Source organism: Schistocerca serialis, chromosome 4 (assembly GCF_023864345.2).
Source record: "Schistocerca serialis cubense isolate TAMUIC-IGC-003099 chromosome 4, iqSchSeri2.2, whole genome shotgun sequence".
NCBI classification, from domain to species: Eukaryota; Metazoa; Arthropoda; class Insecta; order Orthoptera; family Acrididae; genus Schistocerca; species Schistocerca serialis.
In genome coordinates, this window is record NC_064641.1 from 596,847,317 (window position 1) to 596,869,178 (window position 21,862).

At 40.5% G+C, this 21,862-nt stretch overlaps 1 protein-coding gene across 1 annotated transcript in view; it reads right to left on the bottom strand.

The window, feature by feature from the left end:
- Positions 1–21,862, bottom strand: part of LOC126475358 (jouberin-like) — a 270,176-nt gene that overhangs the window by 114,484 nt on the left and 133,830 nt on the right. The window contains exon 6 of the mRNA XM_050103172.1: positions 18,755–18,928. Coding sequence (XP_049959129.1) covers positions 18,755–18,928 — 174 coding nt within the window. The remainder of the gene's footprint in view (positions 1–18,754; positions 18,929–21,862) is intronic.

Here is a 21,862-nt window from a genome sequence, read left to right on the forward strand (position 1 = left end):
TCAGGTGGTTTGGTGTCACTTGCCTCATATGTTTGTACGTGAGATTTCCACACTCCTAAACATCCCTAGGTCCACAGTTTCCAATATGATCTGAAGTGGAAATGTGAAGGGACATGTACAGCACAAAAACGTACAGGCCAACCTCCTCTGTTGACTGACAGAGACTGCTGACAGTTAAAGAGGGTCATAATATGTAATAGGCAGACATCTATCCAGACCATCACACAGGAATTCCAAACTGCATGTGGATCCACTGCAAGTACTATGACAATTAGGCTGGAGATGAGAAAACTTGGATTTTGTTGTCAAACAGCTGCTCATAAGCCACACGTCACACCGGTAAATGACAAACAATGCCTCACTTGGTGTAAGGAGCATAAACATTGGACGAATGAACAGTCAAAAAATGTTGTGTGGAGTGATGAATCACGGTACACAATGTGGTGAACTGATGGTAGGGTGTGGGTATGGTGAATGCCAGGTGAACATCATCTGCCAGCGTGTGTAGTGCCAACATTAAAATTTGGTGGCAGTGATGTAATGGTGTGGTCATATTTTTCAAGGAGGGGGCTTGCACCCCTTGTTGTTTTGCATGGCACTATCACAGCACAGACCTACATTGATGTTTAAAGCACCTTCTTGCTTCCCACTGTTGAAGAGCAAATTCGGGGATGGCAACTGAATCGTTCAATGTGATCAAGCATCTGCTCATAATGCTTGGCCTGTGTCAGAGTGGTTACAGGACTATAACATCCCTGTAATGGATTGGCCTGCACAGGGTCCAGGCCTGAATCCTATAGAACACCTTTGGGACGTTTTGGAACACCAAATTCATGCCAGGCCTCACTGACTGACATCAATACCTCTCCTCAGTGCAGCACTCTGTGTAGAATGAGCTGCCATTCCCCAAGAAACCTTCCAGCTCCTGATTGAACGTATGCCTGCGAGACTGGAAGCTGTCATCAAGGCTAAGGATCGGCCAACACCATACTGAATTCAAACATTACCAATGGAGAGTGCACCATGATCTTGTTAAGTTATTGTCATTCAGGTGTCTGGATACTCTTGATCACATAGTGAATATAGCTGAAGAATGATGAAGAAATGCTGACAATGGATCAAAATGTGCTTAGTAGTATAGTGCATGGTAAGAGAAGTGAAAGAATGCAAAATACGTAAACTAAAAGTAGAACAATAAAAATGTTTGTATTCTCACTTCTGTTTTAGTATTAAATAACAGCATATTTTGAGTAAGACCTCTCATAATAGCTGTGTAATAATTTAGACACCAGATAGCGCATCACGAATGCTAAACTTACCAAATAAAATCAAATTACACCTAGAACCAGAATCTGACTCTCCACCTCAAGTATTCTCACATTATCCTCTAAAGACGTTATTTCTTTATCTTTCAGTCTTCTGAAGAAGAATGCCAAATGTAGACTTCAGTAACCCATCTGGCTCATTATCCACAAAGTTATCATCAGTGAATGTCTTGAGCAAGACAATAACTTGGTCCCTCTGTGCTATATTTCTGGCCACTTACAGTTTTATGGTACAAACCACAGAAGACATTGTTTAAAAAAGCACCCTTGAATGTTTGCTCGAACATCTAATTCTGTACATCTACAAATACAGTCTGCAAAATACTATGAAGTGAATGGCAGAGAGTTCTTAGTATGGCCTACATGTTAGGGTTTCTGCCCATTTAAATAACATAGTAAGTCTGGGAAGAATGATGCCTAAAGGCCTCTGTGCATGCTGTAATTGGTCTAATTTTGTCTTCAAGGTCCCTCGGAGAGCAATATACAGGGGGATGAAGAATGGAGATGTAATCCTCAAATTACTACAAAGAATTGTGTTCCTCACAAATGAGGAGATAGTGCCAGAGGAAGCTACCCTGCACATATCAAAACAGTTTTTCTGGCATTTGGATAGATCATGTCATTAGTTAACAATTGTTAAAATCTCAGATAAGTGGTATTTCCTATTTGCCATCTTCAATTGTTTATAAAATGACATTCATTTTGAGTTGTCAAGGGTCTCAGTGCCTGACTGGGTTGTCACATCTAAAGTACTGAATTGTAAAGTCTGTTACTGCCTGCAAATAGCATTGTATTTTATTTTCAATTTATTTTCAATGTTGTCTACCAAAATGTACACAGTATGTTATTCCTTCTAACTTAAACATTGTTTTAGTGACTTATAATATAAATCTAACATAATCCCAACATTTGTCATAATTATGAAAGTTAACATACCGAAATATTGAAAAGCATGAAGCTGATCATTAAGTGAATAGAAAATGAAAATAATAGCGAAGACCATTTGTACACTATAGTTGATAAAACATATTCCTGCTTGCAGAAAAGGTGCACACACATATTTGTGCAGCCAAGTCTAACAACTGTTCCTGTTATACTTTATTCAATGTAGATATTAACAGAGATTTTTTTTTTTAAATTTGCTAATTATTTCTATTACACAGACACAGTGTGTGGATGACTATACATATGACCAAAGCAAGTCTTCAAGGGAAAAAAAACAAAATCACTCTTCTGAATGTAATATGGAGGAGGAGATTAGTGTTTAACGTCTCGTCGACAAGGTCACTGGAGAGAGAGCACAAGCTCAGTTTAGGGAGGAATGGGGAAAGAAATCAATCATGCCCTTTCAAAGGAACCATCACAGCATTTGCTTGAAGTGATTTAGGGAAATCATGGGAAACCTAAATCAGAATGGCCAGACGGAAATGTCGTCCTCCCGAATGCAAGTCCAGTGTGCTAACCACTGCACCACCTTGCTCGGTTGAATGTAATATGAAAATCAGTATGTTGGCTTGGTTATTTGGGCAGAAAACTATGTAACAAAGATCAAAGCAGAAACAAAATAAAATACAGTCTGCCAAAAGCAAGAAAAGTATTTCTGAAAACAGAAATTTGTTAACACTGAATTAAATTTATATGTTGAGAAGTCTTTTATGAAGGTAATTTTCAGGAGTGCAGCCTTGTATCAAATTGAAACATGGATGTTAAGCAATTTGGACAAGAAGAGAGTAGCAGATTTTGAAATATAGTACTAAAGAAGAATATTGAATGTTTGATGGTAGATTAGATGATTAATGAGAAAGTATTGGATGGGATTCAGGAAAAAAGAAATGTGTCACACAGCTTGAATAAAAGAAGGGATTTGCTAATAGATCACATCTTGAGGCATCAAGGGACCATCAATTTATTAATGGAGGAAGTGTGAGCAGCAAAAATGGTAAATGGAGACCAAGGCTTAACTGCAGTTAACAGATAGGATGTACGCTACAGTAGTTATGTAAAAATGAAGAGATTTACACAGGTTAGAATAGTGTGGAAAGCTGCATCAAATCAATTTTCAGGCTAAAGACCACAACAACAAAAACATGAAATTATAAAATAGTGAATATAAAAGAGTGTGCCTTAAAGAGTTCTGTGAGATTTTCAGCAGTTCAAAACAGAAACTTTGTACAGTTAAAATCAGTCTGAAAATGAGAGATTATGGTGATGACGATGATTTTTGGTAATAAAGGATGAGGAGGAAACTTCTTATCAACTCACTTTGATTAGAGAGGTAAACATCCAACTGCTTCTAACAAAACTGCTGAATGTCAGTTAGGATATGTCAGGGATCATGTAAGAAGTTTCCAAAGCGTAAGAGTCATTCCTGTAGTAATATTCCTAATGATGCATCTATAAAAATAGTGAACTGTAGAGCTAAGATAAAAAAGTAGTCGTATGGCACTTTTGGAAATGTTTTTGTGTCCTTTGTATACAATGGAACATTTCCTTCACAAACTGTGAGAGTTTTGTGTTCAAGTGAAACTGATAAGTATAGGTGACTGTTATTGGTGTGTTTAATTTGGTATCACATTTGTGTTGGATAATGTGAAAGAAAGAAAAGGGCCTCGGAGCACAGCCTGTTCCTCTAGAATACAGCTGAGATGTATCAACAGTATGAAAATAATGTTAGGAGAGAAGCATACATTCTGCATCATAGGATCTATTCCAAGGTCTTAAATACAGATTTCAACATCTCATTTGAATTATCCTTATATGAAACATGCAATATATGTGAATAGAGGATTCTTTCAGAAAACGAAATAATACTTCAGACTGTAAAATTTCACCAGGCTAAATATGATGTAGATTACACAATACTGAAAAGATTCTAATTGGATATAAGAAGTGAAGAGTGTGATTACTGTTAGATAATGTATAATTTATAGTAACAACTCTTCAGGGCTATCAACTGAAAAAATATTTTATCTCAGGCAACTTTGGTTGTACAGTTTTGACATTCATGTATGCAACATAGATAATATCTTAACATCCATGTGGTTTGAAAGTATAACACCCAGATGGTCATCTGAAGCAGCATCCTGCTTGTATACCATACTGGAAATAGCAGAAAGAGTAGGTTTTATTTTTGATTTATCTTCAACCTACATTGTATATTTTTTCCTTGAGTCTTGGTCTGCATGATGATATCAAATGTTATTTCCTCTTAACAGGGCACAACTATTTACATAGAGCCAAAAAATTTGCATGGGAAAGAAAAAAGAAGGGTGCACAAGCCGCATTTACATGATACACTAATGCATATATTAGAAAATTATACATTCTAAGACGATCCTGTGTCATGAAAATGAAGAAGAAAGACTTCAAGAACTATCAGAACATGAACTGAAAAATAAAGGGTAAATGAGTTGATGCTGCTGAGCAACCAGTCTTTCTGAAGGAAGAGACATTCTTACACTGAAACAAAAAGATCCCCAGCACTTTACCAATCATTTTATGGTTGTTTGACAGCATGAAACAGTGTATATTCCACGGAAATGCTGAAGAAATGATGTTTGTGTTCAAAAAAGTAAATAAATTATAACTATTTTTCTATTTCTCATATTTTCCAGTTTTGTGAAATTTGTGGAGTATATACTTAAATAAAAAAATGCATAATATTGTAATGTTCTCCTGATAAAAACAACCTTTACTACAACCTCTACATCTTGCAATACTTCTTCTCCATCCATAAAATTCTCTTGCTCTGCAGTTCCAAATTCCTGTATCCCATCTCTCATACTGAAAGTGTTGCCTTCCAGTTACTAAAGCAGCATGAAAAATGCCACCTCAAAAAAACTCTCCAACATGTTCACCTCCCACTGCCACCTTGAACTACCATTATCCATCATCTCCACAACAGATTCCAAACCTCCTTCATATACCTTCATAGCCGATAAAGCACGCCCGGCTAGTCATGCGGTCTAAGGCGCTGCTTCCCAAGGCATGCTGTTCCCGGCACGAATCTGCCCAGTGGATCAGTTTTGAGGTCTTGTATGCCAGCCAGCCTGTGGATGGTTTTTAAGGTGGTTTTCCAGTTACCTCAGCAAATGTAGGCTGGTTCCCCTTATTCTGCCTCAGTTACACTATTTTGGTGATTGGAAACACCGTCCTCATGTACATGTACACCATCATTACTCTACCACGCAAACATTTGGGGTTACACTCATCTGGTATGAGACATTCCTGGGAGGGGGAGGGGGGGGCATCCACTGGGGGCTGAACCACACAATAACCCTGGGTTCGGTGTGGGGCAGCAGTGGGGCAGTGGGGTGGCTGAACTGCTGTGGCCTGTTGTGGGGTTGTGTCCCACTGAGAGCTACTGTGGGATGAAGCCTCTCCATTGTTCCTAGGTCCCAGGTTTAATATACAATACACAATACAATAGTTGATGAACCCTGCCTTGCAGACCTACTACATTTACCAAACCCTCAAAAACTCACTCCCACCAGCCCACAGAGTCCAGTACCTAAACAGACATGAAACACAGTCATGAATCTTTCCTCCAAAAGCCTTAGTCCCACAGAAGTATCAGTACTTTCCAAAGGCCTTACCTTTTTCCCCACTTCCAAATTCAATAATGATGTACTTGTTAAAGACCTTCTCCCTTCTCCTGGTCCCTACAGTGGAAACACTTTTTTCCACCATCCCTACCAATCAGACTCAACCCAAAACCAATGTTGAAACCTGTCTGACTCAGTTCACTCTTCCATCCAACCATGATCCATCCCCACTGCTCCCAGATCATGCCCTGTTAACTTTCCAGAATTTCTTAACCTCAAATCTTACCTCACCATCATTCCCCAAACTCCTCAATATGCAAGCTAACATTACATCTCCTGAAAGAATGCAAAAACTGATCCTGACCTTATAATCCTACCTGCTGACAAAGGCTCCGCCAGTGTGGTTTTTAATCACCAGGATTACCTTGCAGGACTCCACCAGTTGTCAGATTTATCCACCTACAAAACTTGCCACATTGACACCATTCCAGAAATCCAGCAGGATCTCCAGTCTCTCCTCAAATCCTTACGCCCATGCCAGAACCTCTCCCCTGAGTCTATCTCTCTCCTGACCCCTACCATGCCCCACACTCCTACCTTCCACATGCAATGTAGATAAATCCAACTCCACAAGACACCCCATTGTGGCTGGTTTCTGTATCCCCACTGAGAGAACCTCTGTTCTTGTAGATCAACACATTCAGCATATTACCCACAACCTACTCTCTTATATAAAAGATAACAACCAACAACCACTTCCTCCACTGAGTCCCCACAGTTCCCATTCCTTTACCACAAGGTGCCCTACTCATCACTGTTGATGCCACCTCCCTTTACAATAACATCCCTAGAGCCCCTGACCTTGCCACTATAGAACACTAACTTTCCCAATGCCTGTTCAGTTTCAGTCCTGCAACCTCCTTCCTGGTCATCATGACCAGCTATATCCTTACCCAAAATTACTCCCCCTTAGAAGGCATAAGTTACAAACAAATCCATAGTACTGCAATGGCACCCAAACGGCACCATTCTATGCCACCCTATTCATGGGCCATCTTGAGTAATCTCTCGTAACCGTCCAGAATCCAAAAATCCTCCCCTGGTTCAGATTCACTGATGTTATCTTAGTGATCTGGATCAACCTCGCCACATTCCTCAAGAACCTCAACAGTTTCTCCCCCATTTGCTTCACCTCATCCCCAACCCAACAAGCCACCTTCTTTGACGTTGACCTCCATCTCAATGATGGCTACATCAGCACAGTCAATTTTCCACACACATATCCCCTTCCCTGTTCCCACTCCAGCAGCACATAGCCTTCTATTCTATTAACACACCCACAGCCTTTTTATACTTCTCTCCTCCTCCCCCCCCCCCCCCCCAACACCATCCCTCTGCCTAATCTTCCATCTTCAACTAGCTACCCTACCCTCTTCTTAACACACCCCTGCATGCTACCACAAATAGCACTTCACTGTTCTCCACTGCTACCCTGCTGTCCCTCCCCCTCCCTGCCCCAGCCTCATCCTTACCCTGACTACCCACACTGCTTCTCCCACCATGTATTGTTGCTCTATACCAAAGCCACCAAGTGCTACCAATACCTCCATTTCAACAGCTGCCACCTATTCCATACTAAGAAGTCCCTTCCCTAAAGCCTAGCCACTTGCGGTTTCTGCATCTGTAGTGATGAGCAGTGCCTCTCGGGTCTCACTGAGGCCATCAAAGACCAAAATGTCCCTCCCAAGCTTACCTTACAGGACTGGAGCAACTGAATCACATCCTCCACCAGGATTTCGATGACCTCTTGTCGTGTGCTGAAATGAGGAATGTCCTATCCTCTATCCTTCATCCCAAAGTGTTATTCTACTGCCCACCAAACCTACACAATACTCTCAGCCATCCTCACCCCAACCCTGCTCTCAACCTCTTGCCTCATGGCTTATATCCCTGTAATAGGCTTAGAGGCAAGACCTGTCTCATACATCCTCCAACCACCACCTACTCCAGTCCAGTCAGGAGCATCATGTATCCCACCAAAGGCTGGGCTAGCTGTGAAAGCAGCCTTGTGATCTACAAGCTAAGCTGTAACCGTTGGGATGCATTCCACCAAGGAACAGCTGGACCATCCAGTTGCTGAGCGTGCTGCCTAACACACTGCCTTTCACTCCAAAGCCGGAACCCTGCGGATCCTAACTACTAACACCAGCCTTTCTGAATTACACAGGTGGGAACTCTTGCTGCAATATATCCTATGTTCCTGTAACTCCCTCTCACCTGCCCCCAGTCTCAACCTTTGTTAGTCAATTTTCCACACACATATCCCCTTCCCTGTTCCCACTCCAGCAGCACATAGCCTTCTATTCTATCAACACACCCACAGCCTTTTTATACTTCTCTCCTCCCCCCCCCCCCCCCCCAACACCATCCCTCTGCCTAATCTTCCATCTGCAACTAGCTACCCTACCCTCTTCTTAACACACCCCTGCATGCTACCACAAATAGCACTTCACTGTTCCCCACTGCTACCCTGCTGTCCCTCCCCCTCCCTGCCCCAGCCTCATCCTTACCCTGACCACCCACACTGCTTCTCCCACCATGTATTGTTGCTCGCAGTCTGGCCTCAGTGAGCAGAGACAGTGGACACGTGTCTGTGAGTTGTTTCCATGAGTGTGTGTGTGTGTGTGTGTGTGTGTGTGTGTGTGTGTGTGTGTCCGCATGTGCATGTCATCTATTTCAGAAGAAAGTCTTTTGTTATGACTGTCTGCAGCTCATATGGTGAGTAGTAACTCATATAGTGAGCAGCAATCTATCCTTTTCATAATATTGTCACAATATTATTTTTCTCAGATTTTACTATCTGTGGAATAACTCCCTATGGCAACTGGTCCCTCAGTTCATAATTCAATATAAACTAAATTAATGATGCACAAAAAGGGAACAATACACTAACGAAGTCATTGACCTATAAACAACTAAATGTTTTGCTAGTTACTATGTGCTTGTTTGACTACTGCAAAGTTGATAAACAGACAAATTCACTCACTCATTTTGGTCACCTAATGCAAAGCAAGATGAAGTACTACACAATATTGTCCTTCTGATAATCATCAATTGCAACCATGAATAACTCTTTCAGTGCAATCACCTAGTCCAACAAAACATTATCACACTGCAAGCACAGTCAACAACTGGCCACCAGGTCAGCTCATCTAGAATGTATAACTGTTTTTCTAACTTCAAATTAATTGTACTGGAAATTTTGGCCAATTCAAGATCATATAATACCAGGCAAAATGATAATTTTGTGCTTAGGTACAAAGGTAGCAAAGGAAATGAACATTAATTATTATTTTCATGAAGCACAAATGATAGAAATAATCTTTGATAATTCTGATAAGAGAAGTTTGAAAGAAACCAACTCACTTATCCTTGAATATACTGCATTTCTAGAAGATGAAGAAAGGTTCAAACTGCCAATAAAAATCCGCTATCTTTGGAAGATATTGAAATAATATTAATCAAACCAAAGGTTTCTGCATTCATGACTGGTAATAAAATTGAAATAATGAGCAACCAAACTGAAAACAAATAAATTTGACTTTGGAGCTGAAAGTCAGGTTACATCATATCTTATCATTAAGGAGAAGAAATAGATCATGTTCAAAAGCCTCTAGCTAGCAATGCTGTTTATCCCACAGACACCAGTCATTTTAACTAATAATGTTTACTATTCAGGATGGTTATCAACAAAGCTCTGCAATACAGAGGGTGGAATTTGGTCTCACTCATCCTGGATACTCATTGTCAATTTCGTTGACTCACTGATCTGGTACAGAATGAATGTTCATATCAAAGGTGTTCAAAAATTTTCAGATCAGTCCACTGAGCTGGTCAGTCAAAACAAATCCAATCTATTTCCTTCTGGGCATACCGTTGTGATCCAGTCATGCAGCAGTAGCCGACCAACGCAGATGCAGCAACAGGGAAGTAACTGATATTGTGACATTTACGAGTTCCTAACCAGGACCGAATTTTATTTTATCATATGTGTGCTTTAATAGTTTAGGTTCTTGAGTTTCTGCATGTAAATTTAATATCTAATAGCCGCAGTTGTCACATTTTCATTTGCATCAGAAAGTACACCGATTTTGTGATATATTACAAGTTTCTAATCAGAGGCAAATTATTTAGTTTCACCTGAGTGCTTTGGTAGTTACGTTTTTGAATATTTGCATATTACTAGACACAGTTTGTGCATTTCTGTCAGGGTCTAGAGTAGAGTTGTGCAGCACGTGCTGATAGCCTGTTTCTCTGCATAGTTTACTTTTCCACGGTCTTTAGTATGGACAGGGACTGCGCGTGTTGTGTGCACATGCGAGTCGAGTTGGTGACACTTCGCTCTCAGCTTCAGGCTGAGATGGCTTCAGTTACACAGCTTGAGGCTGCAGTGGATGGGTACCACTGTTGTGCGCCAGCCGTGGGGACCCAATGGACGTCCAGCATGTCAGAATCCTCTGATCGGTCCTCACCGGTGGCCAATCCAGTTACTGCTCGCACTGAGGCTGACCCTTCACCTGTGGTTGAGTGGGAGGTCGCCCCAGAGCAAAGCAGGTGGTGAAAGAGTTCCCAGGTGGCTGCACGTAAGGCCTCCCTGGTTTGTCTGACAAACAGGTTGGCTGACACTGTCACTGAGCCAGTGTCCTGTTTCAGAGGAAACCACTCAGCCTAAAAGACCCGGGCAATCACAGAGGGTGGGATTATTGGTAGCTGGGAGCTCCAACATTAGGCGCATTATGGGGCCCCTTAGGGACTTGGCTGACAATAAGGGTAAGAAAACCAATGTGCACTCCGTGTGCAAACCGGTTGGAGTCATTCCAGATGTGGAAAGGGTCCTCCCAGATGCCATGAAGAGCACAGGGTGCAGCCAACTGCAGGTGGTTGCTCATGTCGGTATCAATGATGTGTGTCACTTTGGATTAGAAGAGGTTCTCAGTGGTTTTGAGTGGCTAACAGAAGTGGTAAAGGCTGCCAGTCTTGCTTGCAAGATAAAAGCAAAGCTGACCATTTGCAGCATAGTCGACAGGACCGATTGTGGACCTCTGGTACAGAAATGAGGGGAGGGTCTGAATCAGAGGCTCAGACAGTTCTGCAACGGTGTAGGCTGCAGATTCCTCGACTTGCGCAAAAGGGTGGTTGGGTTTTCGGTTCCGCTGAATAGGTCAGGTGTCCACTATATGCAGGAGGTGGCTACACAGGTAGCAGGGGCTGTGTGGTGTGGACTGGGTGGTTTTTTTAGGTTAGAGGGTTTGGGAAAACACAAGAAGGGCTTCAGTCACAAAAGGTGCAGGCTGAACACAGGAAGAACATAGATACAGGAACCATTGGTATAACAGTTGTAAGTTGTTGTAGCTGGTGGCGTGTTTGTTGCTGTCAGAAGTAGTTTATCTTGTCGCAAAATTGAAGTAGATACTCCCTGTGAGTTAGTATGGGCAGAGGTCATTGTTCGCAACTGGAATAAAATAATAATTGGATCCTTTTACCAACCTCCCAATTCAGATGATACAGTTGCTGAGAGGTTGAAAGAAAACTTGAGTATGATTTCAAACACGTACCCAACTCATATGATAATAGTTGGTGGTGACTTTAATTTACCCTCGATATGTTGGTGAAAATACATGTTTAATTCCAGAGGTATGCATAAAATATCATCTGAAATTGTGCTAAATGCATTCTCTGAAAATTATTTCGAGCACTTAGTTCATGAGCCCACGCGAATAGTAAGCGGTTGTGAAAACACACTTGACCTCTTAGCAACAAATAATCCTTAGTTAATAACGAGCATCAAAACTGATTCAGGGATTAGTGAACACAGAGTTGTCATAGCAAGATTGAATATTGTAACCCCCAAATCCTCAAAAAATATGCCTATTCAAAAAAGCAGATAAAAATTCACTTGACTCCTTCCTAAGAGACTATCTCGACTCATTCCAAATTAATAATATAAGTGTAGACCAGATGTGGCTTAAATTCAAAGAGATAGTATCAGCAGCAATTGAGAGATTTATATTAACAAATGACGGAGCTGTTCCTCCTTGGTACATTGTTGCAGAAACAATGAAACAAACATACCAAATTTAAACAGATGCAAAATCCCCAAGATTGGCGACCTTTTACAGAAGCTCAAAATTTACTGCAGGATTCAATGTGAGATGCCTACAACAGATTCCACAATGAAACTTTGTCTCAAAACCTGGCAGAAAATCCAAAGACATTCTGGTCATATGTGAAGTATGTTAGCGGCAAGAAACAATCAATGCCATCTCTGCGTGATAGCAATGGAGATACTATCGAAGACAATACTGCCAAAGCAGAGTTACTAAACACAGCCTTCCAAAATGCGTTCACAAAAGAAAACGAAGTAAATATTCCAGAATTCGAATCGAGAACAGCTGCCAACATGAGTAACATAGAAGTAAATATCCTCGGAGTAGTGAAGCAACTTAAATCACTTAAGAAAAGCAAGACTTCTGGTCCAGACTGTATACCAATTAGGTTCCTTTCGGAGTATGCTGACGCATTAGCTCCATACTTAACAATCATATACAACCATCTGCTTGACGAAAGATCTGTACCCAAAGACTGGAAAGTTGCACAGGTCACACCAATATTCAAGAAAGGTAGTAGGAGTAACCCACTAAATTACAGGCTCATATCATTAACGTCAATATGCAGCAGGATTTTAGAACATATATTGTGTTCGAACATTATGAATTACCTTGAAGAAAATGGTCTATTGACACACAGTCAACATGGGTTTAGAAAACATAATTCCTGTGAAACACAACCAGCTCTTTATTCACATGAAGTGTTGAGTGCTGTTGACATGGGATTTCAGATCAATTCCGTACTTCTGGATTTCCGGAAGACTTTTGACACTGTACCTCACAAGCAGTTCGTAGTGAAATTGCGTGCTTATGGAATATCGTCTCAGTTATGTGACTGTATTTGTGATTTCCTGTCAGAGAGGTCACAGTTCGTAGTAATTGATGGAAAGTCATGAAGTAAAATAGAAGTGATTTCTGGCATTTCCCAAGGTAGTGTTATAGGCTCTTTGCAGTTCCTTATCTACATAAGCGGTTTTGAGAACAATCTGAGCAGCAGTCTCCGGTTGTTTGCAGATGACGCTGTCATTTATCAACTAATAAAGTCATCAGTAGATCAAAACAAACGGCAAAATGATTTAGTAAAGATATCTGAATGGTGTGAAAAGTGGCAGTTAACCCCAAATAACGAAAAGTGTGAGGTCATCCACATGAGTGCTAAAAGAAACTCGCTAAACTTTAAACTTCGTTACACAATAGATCACTCTAATCTAAAAGCCGTAAATTCCACTAAATACCTAGGTATTACAATTACAAACAACTTAAATTAGAAGGAACACATAGAAAATGTTGTGGGGAAGGCTAACCAAAGACTGCGTTTTATTGGCAAGACACTTAGAAAATGTAACAGACCTACTGAGGAGACTGCCTACGCTACACTTGTCTGTCCTCTTTTAGAATACTGCTGTGTGGTGTGGGATCCTTACCATATAGGACTGATGGAGTACATCAAAAAAGTTCAAAGAAAGGCAGCACATTTTGTATTATCGCAAAATATGGGAGAGAGTGTCACAGAAATGATACAGGATTTGGGCTGGAAATCATTAAAAGAAAGGCGATTTTCAAATTCGACGGAATCTTCTCATGAAATTCCAATCACCAACTTTCTCCTCCAAATGTGAAAATATTTTGTTGACACTGACCTACATAGGGAAGAACAATCACCACGATAAAATAAGGGAAATCAGAGCTCGTACAGAAAGATATAGGTGTTCATTCTTTCCACGCGCTATACGAGATTGGAATAATAGAGAATAGTGAAGGTGGTTCAATGAACCCTCTGCTAGGCACTTAAATGTGATTTGCAGAGTATCCATGTAGATGTAGGTGTAGATCCTTGCTTTGTGGAGATAAACATTATTTTTATGACATGGGTAAAGTATGATTCCCAACTATCGTCAAGTTATATGAAGTATTCTGCCATTTAAAGTATTTTCATAAACACTTACTTTCAGTTTGACAACCAAAAGTAATGGCTCAAGACAATACTAGAATATGGTCAGCACAGCATATGCAGGTACTACTATTTGCAGGAACCTGCCAGATCAGCAGAGACTGATCAGAGTACTACATTATGTACAACAGCATATAAACTTCTTCCATTGCTCTACAGAGGATCATTTGCACCTCTCTACAAATGGCTTCTCAGCAGCTGTACAATCATACAAATCTAATCTCTCAGTGGACTAATCTTTCAGTAACCTCTGTATCTGAGTTGTGATGGTTGTGATAGTTGACAAGACTAACCGATAATACACTCCTGGAAATTGAAATAAGAACACCGTGAATTCATTGTCCCAGGAAGGGGAAACTTCATTGACACATTCCTGGGGTCAGATACATCACATGATCACACTGACAGAACCACAGGCACATAGACACAGGCAACAGAGCATGCACAATGTCGGCACTAGTACAATGTATATCCACCTTTCGCAGCAATGCAGGCTGCTATTCTCCCATGGAGACGATCGTAGAGATGCTGGATGTAGTCCTGTGGAACGGCTTGCCATGCCATTTCCACCTGGCGCCTCAGTTGGACCAGCGTTCGTGCTGGACGTGCAGACCGCATGAGACGACGCTTCATCCAGTCCCAAACATGCTCAATGGCGGACAGATCCGGAGATCTTTCTGGCCAGGGTAGTTGACTTACACCTTCTAGAGCACGTTGGGTGGCACGGGATACATGCGGACATGCATTGTCCTGTTGGAACAGCAAGTTCCCTTGCCGATCTAGGAATGGTAGAACGATGGGTTCGATGACGGTTTCGATGTACCGTGCACTATTCAGTGTCCCCTCGACGATCACCAGTGGTGTACGGACAGTGTAGGAGATCGCTCCCCACACCATGATGCTGGGTGTTGGCCCTGTGTGCCTCGGTCGTATGCAGTCCTGATTGTGGCGCTCACCTGCACGGCGGCAAACACGCATATGACCATCATTGGCACCAAGGCAGAAGCGACTCTCATCGCTGAAGACGACACGTCTCCATTCGTCCCTCCATTCACACCTGTCGCGACACCACTGGAGGCGGGCTGCACGATGTTGGGGCGTGGGCGGAAGACGGCCTAACGGTGTGCGGGACCGTAGCCCAGCTTCATGGAGACGGTTGCGAATGGTCCTCGCCGATACCCCAGGAGCAACAGTGTCCCTAATTTGCTGGGAAGTGGCGGTGCGGTCCCCTACGGCACTGCGTAGGATCCTACGGTCTTGGCGTGCATCCGTGCGTCGCTGCGGTCCAGTCCCAGGTCGACGGGCACGTGCACCTTCCGCCGACCACTGGCGACAACATCGATGTACTGTGGAGACCTCACGCCCCATGTGTTTAGCAATTCGGCGGTACATCCACCCGGCCTCCCGCATGCCCACTATACGCCCTCGCTCAAAGTCCGTCAACTGCACATACGGTTCACGTCCACGCTGTCGCGGCATGCTACCAGTGTTAAAGACTGCGATGGAGCTCCGTATGCCACGGCAAACTGGCTGACACTTACGGCGGCGGTGCACAAATGCTGCGCAGCTAGCGCCATTCGACGGCCAACACCGCGGTTCCTGGTGTGTCCGCTGTGCTGTGCGTGTGATCATTGCTTGTACAGCCCTCTCGCAGTGTCCGGAGCAAGTATGGTGGGTCTGACACACCGGTGTCAATGTGTTCTTTTTTCCATTTCCAGGAGTGTATGTTCACACAGAATTTTGCAATTAGATTGACCCTATCACTTATTTCTTAATGCCATGGGGCAATATATGGGTTTAATGCTCTACTGCTTTTCTATTCCATAATAACAATGGATCTAGGCACATGTCTCACCTATGCTCAAACTTCTGGAATCCTTCAATTGCCATCCATTTGAATTCACACAACAGTCTTTGTTGTGTTGGTGTAGTAAAATACAAGTATATGCCATCAGTGCAAAACTAGCTCAAGCTAGTTTTGCACTGATGCTATGAAGATTTCATTTGGTGGAATGTCTGGAGAATATTTCAAACAATTTGTTTCAAATCAAGGGCATTTCAAGTGGTGGAAAAGCAAGTAACAAATAGTGGTTACTGATAAGTGAGTTTTCTAGTAAATAGAGTTGCTTTAGCTTTTGGGGGTGGAGAGTAACTTCTCTTAATTCTACTGATAACATCCTAACACAAGCTCCAATTTTACACCTTAATGCTCTTAATTTTATCTCTTACTGTCAGAGTTTTTCAATTTGTTTGAAATTAAATTTTTTGTTGAACATGAGAATCAAAAGCAAAAAAACAACCATAGATGAACTTATATAAAGACTAGCCAAAACACTTAATTAGCATAAATGTTTGTTGGGAAATTTTCTCAGGTAGTGAAGTCAAAGGTAAAGAAGTATTTGTTCTACAAAAAGAATACTACCTTTTTTGTGCAAAGTAAATAACTGAACATAATGTAACTTTTTTCTTAAGAAGGTATTTAGCTTTTTATATTTCCAAATCAATAAACCAGGAAATGCCATATTTTATTAAAATAATTATTTAGCACTAAAACACCAGCAATTTACACACAGTATGTACAGGATTTCAGTGTTAGCTTAAATTGCTCACCACATGAAATAAGTAGCAGCAGAAAAGTGATGTCAGATGATGATCCTATTGTGGTGTGTATACTACATTACAAAATATCACTACACTTATTACCATTGCTTTCTTTTCTTTGCTGGAACAGAAGGGAACAATATTTGTCATTTACTTATTAATTTTTATTTCATTGTCATACTTATGAGTCTTTCTGCCTTTATATCTAATTTTCTTCTTTCCAGTTACTTCGAATCAAATTTCAGTTTTACACCTACACATGCATGCTACATTCACTTCCCATTTCAATCACAATTATCATTCAGGAAGAATGATACCTATATGTTACTATAGATGCCTTAATTTCTCTTATTTTGTCACTATTGTGTCTACCTGATTCATATAAAGAATGGAGATATCTGTTCTTGGAAATTTTCATGAAAATACTTCCTCAAAATTTTAAGAAAATTTCTTGATGTCATTCTTGTAGTGAAGCCTATGAAGATTACCGAACATCTGTGCTATCCTGTATTATCAGTAACAATGTGCTTCATGGATCCAGACTGAATGATCATGCTGTAACTTTCTTCCTTCAGAGATAAGCTGCATCATCGCAGAATCCTCCTTTCTTGTGTCATCTCATGCCACCATTTGAGTGTCGTCTTTATTTCTAATGATTAAGTCTTATTGGTCTCAATTTGAGAGCTGATATCCTACAGACTGAAGTCACAAACTTTCTTCTTTTAGCTAACATCCACTTCCAAACTTTCTCATCTTTTCCATCAGTTCTTTTCTTTGTAGTTCCCTATGCCAGCTTAGCACCACTTTCTTTTCTTTTGCTCAGCTACTCCTCTTTATTTTTTACCATTATGTACCTAATGTCACTTAAGGTATATTACCTTATGATAAAATAATGCATAACAGCAATTTGGTTGCATTACAAAATTCTGCAAAAAATCTTCTGTTCATAAGGGGGGAAATATAACAAGAAATGTTTCACAAACACTGATGTATTTGACAAAACACTTAAACACCTTCAAAAATGGTATCTATCAGACATAATACACTTACCCCAACATATTTTCAATTGATGGAAACAGTTTTTAAACTCATCAGAAGCTATGCTGTTTAGTGCTTAGAAAACTGCCTGGCCCTTAATGCTGTACGCACAGAGGCATTGCCACAGTGTGGGGTGTTTTTCTCACTGCTTCATGTAATCATTTTAGCACTGCAAGGAAGTAATGTCAGTTAACTGTGGTACCCTGGGGAGCAAATTCATGGTGGATGATTCCCTTGCTGTCAAAAAACAAACCAACATTGTCCTCAAATTGTATCATACTTGCCTTGCTTTATTAGGTCTTGATGATGAAGAAGTCTTTTATTGGCAGGACTGTTGCTTGGTATCTGGATCATGACCATAATGCCATGATTTGTCATCTGTGATGTCGTTTTCATCAAAATCGTATCACTTTCTGGCTGTTCATTCAATTCCCAGCATACATGCAAATGCTTGGTTCTCTGGTTGTCAGAAAGCACAGTGCAATTAATTTTGCTGCAATATATTTTACCTTTGGATCTTCAGTCAAAAATCATTAGCACAAATCCCAATGAATCCCAGGATATTCCAGTCATTTCCACCACTTCATCACCTGTTCTATGAGGATCAAACAGGATCACAACATGGCGTTTTTGCAATGTTTTCATCTGTTGTGGAAATCCAGGGATGTCCTGGCTGTGATTTGTCTTCAATTGATAGTTGAGCACTTTTCAAATGAGAAAACAACTTGTAAACTCTCACTTGGCTTAAAGCTTCCTCCCCATAAGCCATCCATATCATTGCAACAGTTTCTACTGGTGATTTCCCCAACAAGAAGCAGCACCTGATGTTAGGACATTGGTACTTAATGACTGCCATTGAAAAATTGCCAACCACATGGAAGACTGCTTACAAAAACAGTTACACTGACAACAATCATGTTTTCACACTGATGCCACTGATGCACTGGTAAAACATGATGTCCAATGAAGAAATATAGTGGCATAATCTGAAATTATTGTTCTGTCAACTAGTAGAGAAAAATTCTTGTTAATTTTGGTACCACTCTCAGATTTTGCTACTTTGCTTCTTCAGTTATACAGGAATGTTAAAATAAGCAAAAATATCATTATGGAAGATAAATATCTTACCTCATAGATGCAGATCTCATGATCCATCCCACAGGCCAACAAACTGCCAGAGTGACTGAAGGAGAGAGAAAGACATCCACTCTGGGTTGTGGGACCAAACATTGATACACAATGATTTGGCACTTTGCATGACTGGAAAGGCAGTCGTGACCACTGAATTTTTTCTACAGTTGCCTGTGGATAACATTCACTTTTTTTACACAGACAAGACTTGGACAGGTCATTCAAAATACTGGGCAAACTTAATACATGACAAATCACTGAAAAATTTTGACCTGTTAAGAGTAGAAACTTAAAATTAGACAACAGAACATATCTTAAACAACTCAGAACATATCTTGTAGTGTTGGACCTATACATCCATCATCCCATCATTAAGGGGAACATTGATGGATGCAGAAAAAGCCATGACACATATTAGCACAGAGAACTACCCATCATGAACTGCTTCTTTATGTCATATTATTGATTAAATGTCAACACCAAAATCTAATAGTCATTAGTGACATTAGCTTTATTATATTAAAAAGTCTCCAAATGACTATATATCACAACAGACAGAAATACCACCCTTCCAGAAAAAGTTGGTGTTTCTTCATTATATTCTCACTTGTGGTTTACCTCTAACTGTTTACCTCACATCAATGTATGTATAAGGAATGTTCAACTGTAAAGGTACAAAACATGTACAAATCATCATAACAACCAAACCAGTTGAAATTTGCATATGCCACTTTGGGATACCATAGTGAGACATTTAGGCAATGGAAGCATGCACTGTCACCTCCCTCTCAAAAATTCAAAGCTCTGTCCTAAGGCATCCAAGGTGGTGCTCACTGTCTTTTTCAATGTCCGAGGTCCAATACTCATTGAATTCTCTGAGCATGGAAAAACTCATTAACAGTGATGTGTGTTGTGAGACAATCTGTAGGCTATGCAAGACCATCAAGAGTAAACATCCTGCACTGTTCATGGAGGGAATGATTCTGAACCACAATAATGTGTATTCACACATCTCCAAGGTCACACAAAGTGTAATAGCCAAGTTCAAGTGCGAGCAGCTTGAGCATCCACCCTAAGGCCTGGATATGTCATCCTGTGACTTCCATGTGTTTGGTCCATTTAAAAATCACCTCAAAGGGAAGTGCTTCAGCTTGAACAATGAACTAAAGAACACACTGGAGGACAAGCTCCTGTCACAATCACAGCCTGTTCTGGGAACAGGGAATCCTTCAGCTCACGAAACAGTGGGATAATTGTGCTCATGTTTCTGGTGATTATTTTTGAATGAAAACTTCAATTATAGCCACAGTGTTGTCTTGCACCTATTATTTTGAACACTCCTCATATATTTATTGATTTATTGGCAACTTTTATCTACAATAACACTCTGCACTACATATATTGGACAAAGCAATACAGGCAAAGGTCAGTATTAGTGTAGCTTATATTAAGGTTTTTGTTAAATTTGTTGTTAATTTTATAAATATCATCAATTCATCTCAAACCACTTTATTTTTTATTGTTTGACCTTATTTCAAAAAATAAAACTGTTTCTATAATGCAAATGGAAAAATGGGTTAATTAATGTTGTAAAGGCAGGCTTCCATCACCCACCAGGAACTCAGGGATGTACAATGGCCCAGATCAAATCTGCCTCATGGATTATCGATGAGGGCTGGTTTGCCAGCTAGCTTGGACATTGTTTGCAGACTGTCTCCCAATCTGACTAGGTTGTTGCTTCACTGGTATAAAAGCCCCACCTCAGTAACATAATTTTCAAACAGTTTGAAAACATTCTGACACTTTCACATGGGATAATTCTAGATACAGATAGATGGGGTAGGTAAAATCTGTACTGGGGAGGGGTGGTAACAGTAAGGTCATCTGGCCAACCTCCAATACTAACAATGCCAAATCCAGAATAATATACTAATCCCATGAAGATGTGGGATAATGCCAGGAAAAAGAAGTAAAAAGAAGAGAGGCAGGTTTAGATCATCATCATCATCATCATCATCATCATCATCATCATATTCACTACCATCACCATCATGAACATCACCAAAATTATCACCTGTTATTTTGTATCTACTGCAGATTTCGGTCTTCAGCTGTATGTGTCCATTTTAATCTTGCATGTTTTTCTAATGTCACACACCTACCTTTCTTTAGTTGTCTACCCAGACATGTTTTATCTCTTGGAATCTATGAAGAAATTGGTTCCTCTACTATCCATTCACTTTGTTACATGTCCTGTCCAACTCCATTCCATTTTCATGATTGTCATAATTGCTTCTTCGATTGCAGTATGTTTTCTCACCCATTTGTTTGTTTTTCTGTCTCTGCTAATAATTTCCAACATACCTCTCCTCATTGCTCACTGAACAGTCCTTATTTCCAAATTGTTTTTCCATTAAAAGTCCATGTCTCATTCTGAAAGTCCATGTTTGAATGATTGCCTTTCCTTACTTCCATTTGGTGTTCCAGCTGTCCTCTTCTGGAGTATAAATACACTGAATGAGGCCAGAGGATTTCCTCATAACTTTGTACAAACTGAGGTGAAAGTTAGCTGTGTGCCTGTCTTGCCTAATTTAATGCATTCATCATGCTGTTCATAGTAGCTTAGCAGCATTCCCATTTTCTTATTTATTATCAGACCTGCTCCTGCATAGCCCCATTTTATTTTATGTTCATAAACCCATATTGAACTGAAAGAATGTCTTGTTCTTCTTTCCATCACATTTCATTAGTTAGCACTATGTTTAACCTATTAATCCCATTCAACCTATTCATTTCTCTTTTCAAATCCTCCTATCTATCATCTTGATTAAGAGATGTAACAGTCCACATTCCAATCCATAGAGTATCAGTTTTGTTTCTCGCGATTATTACACCCAGAAATTCATACAAATGTCTCTCTTTCATCTGGAAGACTTTGTAATTTTTTAACCATAGGATCCATCATCATGAAGTCATGCAGCAGGGCTGCATGTACCTGACAAATATAATGACTGTTGTGTCTCCTTGTTTTCAGCTCCTCATAGAACCAACAGAGCAAAGCCATGTTGGCTAATGTGACAAGGCCAGATCAGTCAATCATTCATA